The sequence below is a fragment of the Etheostoma spectabile genome, chromosome 4 (assembly GCF_008692095.1).
Source record: "Etheostoma spectabile isolate EspeVRDwgs_2016 chromosome 4, UIUC_Espe_1.0, whole genome shotgun sequence".
Classification (NCBI taxonomy): Eukaryota; Metazoa; Chordata; class Actinopteri; order Perciformes; family Percidae; genus Etheostoma; species Etheostoma spectabile.
The window spans coordinates 35,211,978-35,228,152 of NC_045736.1; the positions used below are offsets into that span (position 1 = coordinate 35,211,978).

Sequence of the window (16,175 nt, forward strand, 5' to 3'; positions counted from 1 at the left end):
CCCAAGTGGTAGGACAGGTCTCAGCTGCTACTTTTTTTTAAAGTTCCCATTCTAGAGTCAAACAATACCAGGGCGGCATTGTGTTGGTGGTATCCTGTAATAACATGTCTTGCTTGCATTCACAGTTAAACAAGTTGTTGTGTAACGTTACAATTGTTCCGTTAATTTGGCCAGAATGAATACATCACACACCACAGATTTTGACTAGGTTAAGTCTGACATAACTAAGAAGTTAGTGTTCATGTAAAAACTTTAAGTGGAAGTTTTAAGCTCTCTGTGGACCTTTACCTTTGGGGGACAGTGCAGGCCTCTCTGGCAGCAGCAACGTTGACAGTCGGCTTGGTTTCTTTGCTCCGCTTGAAGACAGGGACAGTCTGGAGCTCCTCTCCTGGTGGGCTGGAGCCGGAGGAGTCCAACAGCGTGCTCGGACTTTGGGGAACAGCAGAGCTCAGCTGAGCCTCTGCCTTGGAGGCCGGGGACTCCTGACAATGGAACAAAAGTTAACAAAGGTCATTAACAGCACTAGAATGTTTACAATCCCCGATGATACTTCTGCAGTTTTCTTCTTTACATTTAAGGTTAGATGACAAATGTCAACTGTAGGCAGAACATAAAAAAGTAAACATGTTATGATGATGTAAACTGGCATATTAAACACTTAATCAAAACATGTCAATGTGTTTAGTTGAGAAGAAATACATAAATAACATGTGATTCATGCAAAACCTAATAATAATAATAACCATAATCCAGAAATTATTAGAAATAAAAACATACACAAATGAGGAAATATATGGGAATATCAAAGGAAAGTTGAAATGTGCCACATTAAACAAATCTAAGATACATTTGAAAAGGTCTTTGTGCGTGCTCTAGACCGGCTGATGGAAATGTAGAATGACAACGACTGGCCCGTGGTGCCGACTAACCTGTCTGTCTCTGCAGGGCGTCTCCTGCTGTGGTTCCTTTAGCACTGTGGAGGCGCTGTTCAGAGGTTTAACAGCAGCAACAGCTGATCGCTCTGCTCCCCTCCTCTTCTGGCCTGGCTTCACCTGCACCGCTGGCTTCACCACAGACGGCTTCACGTTCAGCTTGGGCCTCACTGAAAACAAGGCAAAGTTTTAACGATACTTATAGTGGAAGACAGGAAGCGCTTCATTGCTCTTTCCCGTGTTGAGGGATTGTGACACATATGTGTACAAACCCTGTAATACATGGCCAAACCACCAGGCTTCACTAAAACCTATGCCCACTTTAAGTAGAAATGTGTTTTTTTTTTGTTTACATGACATTTGTAAATAAAACACGTGTCTGCAGATGGATATGGTAGGATGGTTATGGATAATAACAAGGTCACTCTTGTGCGTGTGAACACACAGCTTGTACATTTTGAACCAGGTTGGAGATTTCATAGGGCTTGGCGATATGGAGAAAACCTAATTTCACAATATTTTTGACCAAATACCTCAATAACGATACTGCAACGATATTGTAGTGTTGACTACTGGTGCTTTCACACATTATTTACACAATAAGATCTTTGATGAATAATCATAATTTATGTGGATTTAATGACTAGGTGGGTAAAGTCTGTTAAGTTCAGTGAATGACTTTACCGTGTACTGCCTTTAAAACCCGGAAAAGACAACACTTATGCCATATTACGATATAAATAATCTTAGACGATATCTAGTCTCATATCACAATAACAATATATTGCCCAGCTCTAAGATTTCCTCTGCCTATCCAGGACTAAGATGAGTTTCCCATGCTCTAACAGAAACATGGGTTGCAAAAGCAAGTAAGTAAATAAAAGGTGCAATACCTTTGGGGTCTGCAGTGTGTTCTGGGGATTTCTTCTGATTATTGATCAATGCTTTTTCAGAATTACGGGCCCCTGCAGCAGGACCCCGAGGAGCTGCTCTGGCCTGCTTGGCTGCAGTGGAACTCTTTGTGTTTTTGTCTGGGACCTCCCCCGAGCCGCTGGGGCTCGGGGAGTCGGACATGGGCTCAGCCTCCAGTCGAGAAGAGCTTGCAGCTGGAACAGCAGCACCTCTTGTACCAGAAGCAGTGCCGTTTACAGGGGAAGCAGCCTTGAATTTAAGGGGGATCTGTTTTTGGGTGGAAGGGGTAGAGTCAGGGGCCAGAGGGGTGGAGGAAGGTGATGAGGAGCCTGGGCATGTAAAGCTGACTCTAGCAGGAACCTTCCTCTTCAGGGTTACTTCATCGGCCGGTTTCGGAGAAGGCTCCGTTTCAGCCGAGGCTTTGGCCTGCTCCTCCATCTCCTGCTTGCGAAGACGCTTCTCCTGCATGATCTCCTCAAAGGTCTTCACCTTGACATTGTTACTGGTGGCAGCACTGGGCTAAAAGATACAGGGAAATGGCCGTCACACGGAGTCCACAGAATAACAAGCATCCACAGCCAACACTGCAGCATCTTACAGACTTTACCTCAGGAGCAGCAGTAGGAGTTTTCAGTGGCTTTTCTTGCATTTCAGCACTCTTCGTTGTTGTGACGCTGCCTGCCAAGTTCAAAATAAATGTCATGTTAAAAAATGAGGGACTTGGCCGATACCAGTGACTTATATTCTTTATTATGTTTTAACAAGTGTATGCAACTATCCCTGCATGGTTGTGATATGATTTCTATGTTTGTTGTCAGTCTGGCTCAAGTTTAACTCTTTGTGAAACATGAACAAACCCAAACAACAAACACCACAGAACTTTCTTTTATCATTCACTTTGACAGTCAGTTATAACAGAAAAAGAACATAAATAAATAAACTACTTTAACGTGGATTTTCATTCTTTTACTTTATTATGTGGTATTGCATAACTCCAGTACTTCCCAATACCAGCATTTTAGGCACATCTCTAATTACAAGAGTTACATTCCTTGTGTCAACACACAGGGAACAAAACTATAGAAATATAAGAGCTGTCTTACTTTGGGGAGCCAGTTTCGAGATGCGCAGCAGGCGAGGCTTCTTAACGTCGTTCACCTCCGTATCAGAACCCTTCTTGTCTTTGCCCTCCGGGGCCGACTGAGCCAGAATCTTTGCTGCCTTCTCCCTGCGGATCTCCTCCAGGGTCTTTACTTTAATCCCCCCGACGTTTGTAGCCTCAGGATCAGGACCCGCTGGGTCAGACTCTGCCAGGCTCTTGCCTGGAGCTTTCTCCATAGTGTGCTTGGGTTTCTTGGGGCTGGTGTTGTGTTCCGGTTCCTCCTGCCTTTTCTTCTTGGCACCGAGGACCTCCGAGAACATTTTGACGTGGCTAATGGACTTGTCTTTGATGCTGATGGCTCGCTTGACACCCTTGGTCGTTTTGGCGGTGTTGACTTCTGAAGCCACAGCTGAAGATTCATCTTTCTGGCTCTGAGACTTTGCTGCCTTCTCCTGTCTGATCTCCTCCAGGGTTTTGATGCGAATCTGCTCAGGAGCTCCTTTTACCTCAACTTTAGCCACAGCTGATTGGGAAGGTTCAGGACAACAATAAACAACGTTTTAATTAAGGTACAGGATTCATATATTTACAGAAAAAATAATGGACAGTGACAGCTTCTCATATCCATCAGACTATTTACCTGGTTCAGCGGGGGCAACAGACCGAGGCAGTCCAAGTCTTTCCTTAATTGGTTTGAAAGCTGTAGAAGAAAGAAAAAGGTAAGGACATTTTTCATTCTACGCTTGTAAATTATGAGATGATGTCAGATGTCATCTTAATTTATATTTTTTTATTTTTAAAAGGTGCATTACAGTGAGTGATTTTGACTGATTACACAATTACAATACGATTCGAAATAGTGGAGGGAATGATAATTTTTGGGGGAGGCATTTTAGGCCTTTATTTATAGAACAGCTAAAGACACAAAAGGGGTGGGGGGAGTCGAACCCGCAGCTGCTGCATTAAGGGGTAAACCTCTATATATGGGCACGCGCAGTACCCATCATTATTCTACTTTTCACTGAACAATATATTTTTTTTTAAGTTTTTTAATGATTATAGCATGACATTTGCAAGGATCTGTTCCAAACAAAGTTATTGTCTTTAGTCTGTAGGATACGATATGTAGGCCCGGACGTCTCATAAATATGGCACGGCCCCTGCATTTTGGATATGGCACTAATCTATATTGTAATTTCAATAAAATTGCGTTTAATTGTAATAATGATTTTGAGATGGTGTTCGGTGACCAATGAACTAGTTTTAGATGTGTTCTGATTCTCACCTTTCTGGGGGGGCATTATTGTCTCTTCCTCATCGACAACTCGGCCCAGACGCCCAGCCAGACTCCTTCTCAGTGGGACACCTTTTACAATGTTCACATCTACAGCAAGAACAAGTCATTAGCTTCTACTCCGTACAATTAAGACCATCATTAATATCACTGGCACTACATCTGGTGAAAAAGTAGGACAAAGAGAAATGTACCTGTGTTGGGCATCTTCCTTCCGAGCCTTTCAACCACGCTGCCTCGTGGTCTCCCAGGTTCTTCAAAGACAAGCGGGCCTAGGTTGAAAGAGGGAACAGGTGGTGGTTGAGAACACGGAAATAGATATTACTTCTCATTGGGACTGAAAGTTGGTTACAATTCTATCAGTTAATTTGAGTTATTTTTTAGCCATTCAACACTAACGTTTAGTTTTAGTTTTTAAGAGAGGAATGTCGAGAGCAGATAGCTTCATCTTATCATCAGAGCAAAGTAAGATGCTGTTTCTAAGCAACCACAAAGCAAAATATTTCAGTACATAAGGCCTGAAATGAATCAGTGCCAATTATGTCTGTTTAGTTCAAACAATGCTGCTGCACAGTAGCAACAGTAGTCGAGCTAACTGACCGTTTTCTGGATTTATTTTTATTAAGACCCTGGGCATATGCCTATGAACTGATCATACATATAATGTTTATGCTAACAGTAGGGCTGGGCAATATATTGATATTAAATCAATATTGTTATATGAGGCTAGATATTGTCTTACATTTTAGATAACATAATATCCTGATATGACACAAGTGTTGTCTTTTCCTGTATTTAAAGGCTGCATTACAGTAAAGTGATGTCATTTTCTAGCTGTTCCATTATTTGTCTTTACCCACTAAGTTATTATACCCACATAACTGATAATTATCAAAAATCTCATTGTGTGCACATTTTGTGAAAGCACCAATTGTCAACCCTACAATATCGCCACAATATCCATATCGAGGTATTTGGTAAAAAATATTGGATTTTCTCGAAATCGCCCAGCTCTAGCTAGCAGTCTTGATGTTGAGCAAATTCACCAATTAACAAAATTATATTTCACAATATCATCAGACTGAAAAAGAAGGAAGAATGATGCAGAGTTGGGTATCAACTCCCTGCTATTCTATCAATCTGACAAACTCTTGGTTTTTACCATCTCCCTCTCCGTAGAGGGGTGGTCGAAAGAATGACTGGATGTTTTCTTTCTCTCCATTGGCTGAAGTATCAGCACTCTGGATTGGGTAACCAGATCTCTTCATGCTGGCCTTCAGGGCCTTCCTCAGCCGGATCTCCTCCAGGGTGCTCACTCCGAAGTTCAGTGAGTCATCTGTCAAGACAACATTTGCCCATAAAAACACAATCGCTCCATAAAAAGCAATCAGGAGTTGTGTGTCCTACAGCTTTGGTCACACATTATGACCAATGATGTTTAAGTCTCTGACTAGTCTCACCTGATTTGGCTAGTTTTCTAGGAGAAGAGCCAACCTTTCCATCTTCTCCCTCCTCTGAGTACTGGTCTGGAAAACATAAAGACATGCTAGTGCTAAAGATCACAAGGAAGATATTGGCTCAAAATTAGGATTAGAAGAGACAATGTAGTCATTTTGAGTTTAAATCCTGCTCACCATCTTCATCCTCATCATCATCTGCTGGATTGATCACCACTGGTGGGTGTGTGGGGCTCGGTACTGGCTCCTGGTTCTCTGTCTTGATGATTCCTCTGAGCTGGGGATTGGCTGCGGCGGGGAGGGGGGCAGGTGGCGGGGGGGACGGCTCCTCATGGGGCTGTTCTTCTTTTTTGCTTAGACCTGGGAGAATTACAGCATTGGATTTAACATAGCCCTAAACTCTCCACATTTCAATTCTTAGTGTGTTTGCTAAAGAAAAGTCTACTCACTTTTATCAGGTGGGACAAAGATGCCATCGATGTAGCGGGGCTTTTCATGGAAGAAGGCGCAGTGTGGCTTTTGGCAGCCGGCTGCCTGGTTCTCCCAATAACAAGATATCTCCTTTCGGTTTTTCTGTTCAGATGAAAGAGATACATAACGTGTAACAGCAAGTACAAAAAAGATGGTCACATCTCAAACCTGTGCCCAGGAAACTGCCCTCATACATGCCACAACGCAGCTGAAACCAAAGGAGGGTAAAACCAAATAATTTGATATTATGGAGGAAGAGCTAAATATTTCAATTAGCCCTATCTGTAAGGCAACGATTTTGATGTATTGCAGAATTTTTTCACTGATACTAATAGGTATCCAATTGTATTATCACAGATATGACACTGTTACACAGACCCTGTGTCAAATCTAAGTCAATCTAAGTCAAATCTACTTTTTGAATGCTGAAGTTACCATTTAACTGTGACCTTTTTTTATATAAATATGTTGGCTGACGTTAGCTGAACTCCCTCTTCTCGCCTTGGCCTACCCGCGTGTGAAAACAAAATGCTTTTCCTGTGTCACGCTTGATAAACAGTAAGTAAGCAGGAGTGAGAACCACAAGGCATTGTGAGGTTGTGGGGGGGCTTCATGGAGACAGCTAAAGTTTATTAGCTGTCAGAGTACCTTTGACTTCATTTATCACCTTCTAATAGCTGTATTCTCAGAAACGTGACAATCTGAAAGAAACCAGTTGCTTTGAATATTATTTGAATATTTCAAAAAAATAAATGAAATTTGAATGGCATAATAAAGGAAGATTGACAGCTCTACTGTGTACCAGTGTATTGGAGCTCCAGGTTTACTGGGAGACTTTTTCTACCCTTAAATAATGGCCAGTCAAAACAAACATCCTAGAGTGGGCAACGCTTGAAGGAGATATAGCTGAGCTTTGTTTAACAACTGTAACAAAATGTTGCTTACTGTTATCTCCATGTGGCGAAACTTGCAGAGGGCACGGAAGCAGCGTCCCTCCTGCCAGAGGTTGCAGACGATCTCACTGCCCATAGCCGCCTCACAGTGTCTGAAAGGGCAGCTGTCTCCCTGCATCAGGAATCAAACCATAAGACGCTACTCTTCCTCCTAGTCACCAGTCACTTTCCAACAGTTACTCTATGTGTGTACATGGGAGATTTGTGCTCAAACTTTGCTTACTTTAGTGCAAGTGGAATAGTAGAAGAAGTAGCAGTCATCTCCATGGTTGGTCATAGTAATGCTGGTATGCGTCTTGAGTGGCGGAGGTTGCGGTTAGGACCTTTAAACCCAGCAGCTGGTTCTCTTCAGGGCCAACAAGACGGAGCACAGCAACACATCAGCAACAAAAACCCTACTCCGCTACATCCATTCACCAACACTTTTCCACCAACAAATCGACATGCAGTTTGTGTACTTTTGGTGAAGGGTTAGGGTTAGACCTTTTAACTGCATTCAACTATGGCGCTGCAAAGAAACGTCCTTGTTTGTTTAATAACACAAAACACCAGATTGGGGAACTTTTCACAAATATACTGTGGTCTCTGAAAAGTAGTCTTCTTGCCTGCATATGTGGAGACTTAGGAAACAATCCTTTAATTTTTAGTCTGTCTGTGTGCAAAGAGTAGAACTAGCTTTACTGTAGACTGGTTTGTTTGAGAAATGAGCAGAGAAAAAGAAAATATGTATGAATGAGATGTAAACAAAAAAAAATTAAACACATATGCCCTGTTGACCAATCAGTGATTCCCCCGCCCTCATTTTTCTTAAATAATGTACACTTTCTTTTATTATTTTAAATAAAGGCCTAAAATGCTAAAACATTTTTATTATTAGCATTGTGCCATTTTTACCTGAGGTGGCTGAGAAGTTGTCTCCCTCTTGAGCGCACTGCTGGTAGGGTGTCTCCGCGGTGGTATAGAGTCCTGAAGGAACACTTGATCCGTGAGATAAGAGGAAAAGGGGGGTGGGTCGCCCAGAGACACTTGTCTTCCTACGACATGCCTTTTCAGAGACTCTGAGACATCTCCGCCAGACTGCTAAACATTACTGATGGTGGATGCAAGAGAGTCCTTTGGGGATTTTTTTTTTTTTTAATTCTTTTTTTATTAATTGGTATAACTAATGAAAGAAAGAAAAATAGATCCAAAAATGCTTATATTGATGTGGCAAAAAGGGGATGGCTGGACGGTGGGAAAACAATCCTCAGCTTCTTCTTGGACTCGGTGAAATTTTGCACGCTTGGTGACATTTGCGTGATGGCAGTAGAAAAAAATGAACAGGATATTCAAGCCTCTAGAGATTTTCAGCCATTGCTGAAGAGAAGAAAAAAAATACATCTTCTGCCAATGTATTCTCATGGGGGCAAGCTATCCATTTCCAGGGACTCCCACAAAGGGCCAAGATGATGGTTTTAAACCTACAAATCAATCAAAAACACTCCCCAGGGAACTGAAAAAGGTGTTATTAAGAGACAGAAAGGTGTGCACAAATACAAAGGAGACAATTTGGACATTTCCACACAGGTACAGTACAGTGAGACAGATATGCGCTCAACAATGTCTCCAGAGCAAACTGGAATTTGGTTATAACAGAGGTCCAGTACAGTGGACGGACTCAGTGTCACTACATTATCACTTTTGTCAACACAAACATTGGCATCATCTGCCAATGTTTATACATTTCAAGTATCCAAATTAATGACTTTCTGGAGTACAGACTTGGGGTGTTTATTTTCCCAAGACATGGAGTCCTTAGTTTGACACTCATGATCAGCTTGACGAACAGCTCTGGCTTCCATCTTAAGGAACAGGAGAATACACTCTACAGAGGCAAAATATCACTTACACTGGGATGTAATTAAGGATTCACAAAATGATTCACTAGCATTACAAATAAAAAATACTTCCCCTGGAGCCACAACCACAGAAGTCGTTAGCTAATCAGTTAGCTACGGGCTAAAATATCTGAGACAGCTAGCTAACGTTAACAAGAATCGGCAAATATATGTTACAAGTCACCTTTAGTATTGGTTTAAAGTATATATGGTCAAAGGTTAAAACCAAAGACAGGTTTAAAAAAAAAAAAAAATCAGATACTTACTGTTGAATAACAAAAATAGCCCAAAGTTAGCTGGAAAAAAACTACGAGCGATTCCCAACAGTGACGGAAAGATCGGCAAATATTAGACTTAGAAAATATAAAAACAATAGCGTGTAGCCTGACTAATTGTTAGCCATATTAGACATATTGTGCTAATCTACCGTTAGTCTAGAAGTATTTTTAGCTCGTGCTACATAGAAGAGGCCTACCTCAACAACTAGCTAATATATCGCGACCTTACATTAGCTAGCTAGCTATTTGTTAAGACGGCTTTTTTGTGTCGCAATTGTCGTGGTATTCGCCTATATATTTGAACACTACAATGCAACAACCGAAGGTATTATGTAGACAAGGTATGCGATCTTAATTACCCGTTAAAGATTAAAAAAAAATTTTTTAGAAACTTGTGTAATGTTGGAAAGACCCCGGCCCGGTTCGTTGACTGCCGCAGACGTGCTGTTTAGACCACAGCAAAATGGCGGCTGCAGGGAAAAATTAGGAGGGTTGGCCGTTGGCCCTGGGCCTCACCGGGAGACCTAGTATGCTGCGTTCGCGTCGAACGGAAAGATTGTTAATTTGAGGACGGCTATGCTGTGTGAACGCATGACCCGCCCTACCCTGCCTCTAATTGGCCAGTACTCGTAGCCTTTAGTTTTGCATTAGGAGTAAGATTGGTTAGGGTCTTACACGGCTATTGGGTAAGCCAATCAGAGAACGAGTAAGGCGGGTCATATTGCTAAGGTACCACTTCTCACACAATTCAGAGGGAAATAAATGTGCATTTAAGATCACGTAAAAAACTAGAGATGTTAAAGTGAGATGTTAAATGCAAGAGTTTCACTACTTCTATCCCTTGCATTATTGAGTGTTGGTTCAATTGACTAAACCATCATAGTTTAATTCACGGTGCACAACATAATGTTTCCACAAGGGATCAGAGTAAACTCCTTTTTCATGTGGCTGGTTTGCTGAATGCCGTCTTTGCATGTGAGATGGAGTCAATGTTTATGTATGTAGTACTATGTAAAAGTCATATTTGTGTCATCATATGTTTAAATTCCATATCCCCTATGAAGTCAAGTCAGGCCACGGAGAAAAAAGACAAAAATCTGAGTATTAAGTAGAATGTTTCTTGTGCTAAATTCCCAAAATGCAACAGTCTATTCTCCACAGCAGTCAAGCCTTTTAATAAAAACCCCAATTCCAATGAAGTTGGGACGTTGTGTAAAATGTAAATAAAAACCGAATACAATGATTTGCAAATGCTTTTCAACCTATATTCAATTGAATACACTACAAAGACAATATATCAGATGTCCAGACTGATAAACCTTATTGATTTTGCAAAAATTCACTCATTTTGAACTTTATGCCTGCAACATGTTCCAAGAAAGCTTGGCCAGGGGTAACAAAAGACTAAGAAAGTTGGGAATGCTCAAATAACACATTTGTAACATTTCACAGGTGGTTAATTGTCATAAGGAGCATCCCCAAAAGGCTCAGTTGTTCACAAGCAAAGATGGGATGAAGTTCATCACTTTGTGAACAACTGCGTGAGCAAAGAGTCCAACCGTTTGAGAACAACAATTCTCAACGTACAATTGCAAGGGATTCAGGGGTTTCATCATCTACAGTCCATAATATCATCAAAAGATCCAGAGATTCTAGAGAAGTCTCTATGTGTTAGCGACAGGGCCGAAAGCCAAACATTGAATGATTGACCTTCGATCCCTCAGGCTGCACTGCATTAAAAACCGACATCATTATGTAAAAGATATTACCACGTGGGCTCAGCTACAAGTACAAGTTCAAACTCTACCATGCAAAGTGAAAGTCATTTATTAAAAACACCCGGAAACACTGCCAGGCTTCTCTGGGCCCGACCTCATCTGAGATGTACTGACCCAAAGTGGAAAAGTTTGCTGTGGTCTGATAAGTCCGCGTTTTAAATTGTTTTTGGAAGTCATGGACGTCATGTCTTCAGGGACAACGAGGAAAAGGACAATCCAGATTGTTATCAGCGTAAAGTTTAAAGATCCCATGGCATGAACATTTCACTTTATGAGGTTTTTTAACATTGATATGCGTTCCCCCAGCCTGCCTATGGACCCCCAGTGGCAAATGGCAATAGGTGTAAACTGAGCCCTGGGTATCCTGCTCTGTTTTTGAGAAAATGAAAGCTCGGATGGACCAATCTCCATATGAGGTCATAAGGGGCAGGATTACCTCCCCTGTCTCTGCTTTGCCCACCCAGAGAATTTGGCCCACCCATGAGAGAGAGACATCATGGCTTTCACCCCCAAATTCCAGAGGATGCGGAACGGCTGCCAGTAATTTGGTTTCCATTAAAGTCAATGTGTGTACTTCCACAGACTGCGGAACGGCTGCGTCCCAGCTGCGTCCCAGCTGCGTCCCAGCTGCGTCCCAGCTCCAGCGATCCACAGCCCTCCGGAGCAGACATGCAGAGCTTCTAATTTTGCCAGATACCGGAGAGCTCCGCAGCCATACAGCACAAGGCAGCGGGACAGAAAGTCAAGGACAGAAACAAAATAAAACATCCGGTCAATTTTCAAAATAAAACAGTCTGTGCTCACAGGGGATCATGTTTCCCTGCATTACACCTTTAAAACACAGCATTGGTTTTGTGGTTCTATTCTACATGAATTTGCGAGATCTCATGGGTCCTCGAGACTTCCCCTGTCAGTCATGGCCGCAGCCGTTCCACAACAGATGTTGGTGTTGTTGGTCAGTTGGTCAAGGCCACACCCCCAGCGTCTACCTTGCCCCCCACCCTCAAAAGCTACAGACTCAGAAATGACACATCCTGAAGAAAGCTCATTGTGGGACTGACTCCAGTGGCTGCACCAAGGTTGAATTTTAGGAAAGAAACTGTATGCTGTAGCCTATATGGTATTAGGGGACCACTGAGGTCTATATAAAAGCATCCAAAGAGCACCATGCCATGGGACCTTTAAACGCCAGCATCTGTGATGGTATCAGTGCCCATTACTTGCACATCTGTGACGGCACTATTAAGGTTTTGGAGCAACATATGCTGCCATCCATGCAACGTCTTTTTCAGGAACGTCCCTGCTTATTTCAGCAAGACAATGTCAAGCCACATTCTGCACAACAGCGTAGGTCCTTAGTAAAAGAGCTCAGGGCCTGCAGTCCAGACCTGTCTGCCAAATGTGTGGCGCATTATGAAACACAAAATACAACAACGGAGACCCCAGACTGTTGAGCAACTGAAGTTGTACATCAAGTAATAATGGGAAAAAATTTCACATACAAAGCCTCAACAATTAGTGTCATATCAGTCCCCAAAAGCTTATTTAGTGTTGTTAAAATGAAAGGTGATGTAACAGTGGTAAATATGCCCCTGTCCCAACTTTTTTGGAACGTGTTGAAGGCAGCAAATTCAAAATAAGTGAATATTTGCAAAACAATCAATAAAGTTGATCAGTTTGAACATTAAATATCTTGCCTTTGTAGTGTATTAAATTGAATATAGGTTGAAAATGATTAGCAAATTTTTTCACACAACCTCCCAACTTCCATGGAATTGGAATTTGTAATTAAGTGGGATAAATAACGTTAACTATAATAGCACATACACTCCAATAAAAGTTGAATTTCATAAAATCGTTTTCTGTTTTTCTTTTTTAGATGTGCTTTACCCTACTCTTTTCGTTGGTTAAACATAACGTTAATGTGGGAAAGTAACGACTAACAAGACAGCCTACTTAACGTCACTAGGCCAAGTGTATTCACAAATGTTTATGAGTATGTACCATATACTGCACATTGATATATTGTATTAATATTAACGGTCTATGGTATGTACTTATCTCGCATTATCAGACAAATTCGTCCTCTCATAGAACTGCAGAGGAAGTAGTAGAATGTTATTATTTTGTTCATTATTTTGAAAATTAATAACCGGAAGTACTGTGTATTTTATTGCGGTTAGTTTGACAGCGGTTTAGTTGTACAGAGTTTGACAGTAGTAGCTAGTCTGTCTTAGCAGTTGTCTCCTGCCTGTCTATCGCCTGCTGAGAGTCGGTAACGTTTGCCACCGTTCGACTGCAAACGGAGTAACAACGAAACGGACAGCTTTATGTGAGAAATACAGACAGCTTTGTAGCTAGTTGTTGCACGTCTCAATGGACACTGTTCAGGTAAGTGAGTAAACTGAATGCCCAGGTTGACGTGAGTTAGCTTTAGCATGTCGCTAGCGGGGGTTGGCTAACAAGGGCAGGGCCAGTTAGCCGCAAGGTGACAAACGGGTAACGATAACTTGCTAGTTGATTTGGTTCTAATGTGAACGCTAGCTAATTAAGTAATTCGTTGTCATCTGGCTAACTTTGTATTAGCCACTAGCTATATGCTTCATTTGCCCGTTTACACATCTTGTTTGTCGTCCCCAGAAATTGGTGTCTGGATTTTCTCTGGACCTTGGTCCATTGAAAGAACCTCTTGGATTCATCCGTGTCCTAGAATGGGTAAGTAAACACTTAAAATGTCTCTTGACTAGCTAGATACTAAACTACGCAACGTAAACGTTAGCTACAAGTTATGCTGTTCGTATTTTCTAGCAGGCAATTCCACTAATTTCACGGACCAGACCAAGTGTCCACTACAGTGTTGTAAGAAAGATATTGTAGCCTAAGGTGTAAAGGCAGACAGACAACGTGTTCATTAACTTTAGAAGGTTCCTCTGTCTCTGCTTTGCATTTGTAACTTTGGAGTCTTGACTTCTGACCTGGTTCACTGAGTTAAATCATGCCATAGCTGGTGAGTTTACAATACATGGAGCTACTTATTTACAGAGGGAAATGTTAACCCAAATTAGATGATGTCAACGTTTTATGATTGAGCCCTTGCACAGTTTTCTTTGTACACTTGATTGTGTATGGCAGTGGACCGAACTGGAAGTTATAACAATTGCCAGGAAATTCACAGGTATTGTGAATTCTGTACTGAAATAATACCTATAATAGTGGTTGCATTCATTTAAGACAGTTTAGCACTTTTCGTCAGAACTGGAGGGTTGTTGATTCCATGTGTTTTTACACAAAAATAAATTCACAATCAAGCAGATGAATATGTAAGATGGCCAATATTGAAAGCAGAGGCCTAGTTGGTGCTTCTGTGAACAGTTGTATATGTGGATGTATACAGCTATTGAGAATCAAATGCAGGGTTGCCCCCCCCCCCCCCCCCCCCCCCCCCCCCAAGAGGTTTTAGCCAGCCCCAAAGGACAATCACCAGCACCACAATGGTAAAAATTTAGATTAAATATAGCAATCCGTATGTGTTTAAGAGCAATTTACCAAACAAACGCTGATCAAGCAGAACAAAAACTTGTATATGAGACTCCTGGTTATTTATTTATTTCAATGTTAATAAAAAAAGAAAGAAATTTAACCATTTTTTTTTTATACTGGAGTTTTATTTACTCAAGCATAATACACAGGTACGTTCATACATTTCTGTCAAATAAGGTAACACCGACTTTTTGTATTTACTGTACGCAAACCGCTCATGCCTACTGTTTGTATTCCCCCCCCCCTAAAAAAAAAAAGGCCCATTGTGAGGCAGGAGAAACCCTGAAATGATTAGGATGCTCTAAATGTCTCTACTCTGTGACTCTGCAATCAACTTCATAATGAGTGACTTGAATTCACCATACACAAAAGAAAATAGTTCATTACAGTTCATTCTGTGCTCTACGTGGTTGATGAAGACCACTGTGCTAACTGCCCCGATACAGCAGGGAGTGCTGTGTGTATTTAAGGCGTGAGCTTGTGGAGCAGCCAAATCCGCTTGGTGATTAACATATATAGCAGGTATGGCGGGCTATTGAGTTTCACTCCAGGACGGTGAGTACTAAAGCCTGGCTTTCTATTGCACTGTTAAAGTCCATTGCACAATGTTCATGTCAGACCTCGATAAATATCAACCGACTTGTGACCTAAGTGTTATATTTTCTTAGTTTTGCAGTGTTTTGCAGGGGTTTCAGCATCTATATTGTGATGTGCGCAATATTCACATCACAGGACGTGCAGTGTTAAGTAGGGTTGCACGATATTAACAAAATGTGATATTGCAATATTTATATAATTTCAGTATTTTTAAACATGTAAAATTACAAACGTTATGGGAAAACACATCAAAATAGATGCATAACAAATACAACACAAGGTCTATTTCAATATTGGATTGGATTATTGGCTATTGTTGGCTAAGGACCATGTTTACACAACAGGACAAGTTTTACTGGTTGTACAGTATACAATAAATAAATAGAACAGGAAACAACTTTTCTTTCGCCTTTCTGATTTGTTTAGTTTCCCCAAATCAAAATCCATTTAGAAAATTTGATAGTCCCGCTCCTGTAGGTATCACCCTAGCGTCATTTTGCATTGTACGGAGGCTCCACCAGACCAATCAACGGCGGCAGCTGTTTAGGGCTCAGCCAGCCAGCCAATGCGCAGTAGCGTAACGCACGACCGTGCTGTTTTTTCCTTCATTAGATTGGCTGAACGACACCGTGCTGCTGCAGTATAACCATACATATCTTTACACACATTAGACTGGTCAGCTATAACTCGTCATTTCTCCATTCACGGCTAAGATGAGACGTTCCAGGCGTTGCTCTGAGGAACAGCTGACTTTGATTAAAAAGTTGATTGGAGAAAACGTATGAAGAAGTGCAGAAAATAATAGGCTGCCCAGCTGTAAGGATTTCAAATCCCTTGAAATGGCATCCAAAGCCTTAACCACGGGTGAAAAAACGGTCAACTACCATTCAAATGAATCGAAGAATAGCCAAAATGTCAAAGGCTCAACCAATGATCAGCGCCAGGTAAATCAAAGAAGACTTAAAGTTACCTGTGAGTACTGTT

General features: G+C 41.5%; 2 protein-coding genes across 5 annotated transcripts in view; one reads left to right on the forward strand and one right to left on the reverse strand.

The window, feature by feature from the left end:
• Positions 1-16,175, reverse strand: part of zc3h11a (zinc finger CCCH-type containing 11A) — a 28,244-nt gene that overhangs the window by 2,247 nt on the left and 9,822 nt on the right. Inside the window, exons 2-17 of one of the 4 annotated variants that reach the window (XM_032513175.1) lie at positions 10,106-10,110; positions 8,016-8,798; positions 7,345-7,467; positions 7,114-7,233; positions 6,147-6,270; positions 5,875-6,057; positions 5,701-5,766; positions 5,403-5,576; positions 4,435-4,512; positions 4,232-4,330; positions 3,587-3,646; positions 2,948-3,469; positions 2,452-2,522; positions 1,826-2,363; positions 930-1,102; positions 289-482 (exon numbers count right to left, since the gene is read on the reverse strand). In XM_032513175.1, coding sequence (XP_032369066.1) covers positions 289-482; positions 930-1,102; positions 1,826-2,363; positions 2,452-2,522; positions 2,948-3,469; positions 3,587-3,646; positions 4,232-4,330; positions 4,435-4,512; positions 5,403-5,576; positions 5,701-5,766; positions 5,875-6,057; positions 6,147-6,270; positions 7,114-7,233; positions 7,345-7,398 — 2,456 coding nt within the window. In that variant the 5' untranslated portion in view covers positions 7,399-7,467; positions 8,016-8,798; positions 10,106-10,110. Of the gene's footprint in view, positions 1-288; positions 483-929; positions 1,103-1,825; positions 2,364-2,451; positions 2,523-2,947; positions 3,470-3,586; positions 3,647-4,231; positions 4,331-4,434; positions 4,513-5,402; positions 5,577-5,695; positions 5,767-5,874; positions 6,058-6,146; positions 6,271-7,113; positions 7,234-7,344; positions 7,468-8,015; positions 9,754-10,105; positions 10,111-16,175 lie in introns of those variants that run through there. The other 3 variants (XM_032513176.1, XM_032513177.1, XM_032513178.1) reach the window with 3 other exon arrangements.
• The window catches only part of sypl2a (synaptophysin-like 2a), a 17,769-nt gene continuing 14,802 nt past the window's right edge, over positions 13,209-16,175 (forward strand). The window contains exons 1-2 of the mRNA XM_032513188.1: positions 13,209-13,445; positions 13,695-13,769. Coding sequence (XP_032369079.1) covers positions 13,431-13,445; positions 13,695-13,769 — 90 coding nt within the window. The 5' untranslated portion in view covers positions 13,209-13,430. The remainder of the gene's footprint in view (positions 13,446-13,694; positions 13,770-16,175) is intronic.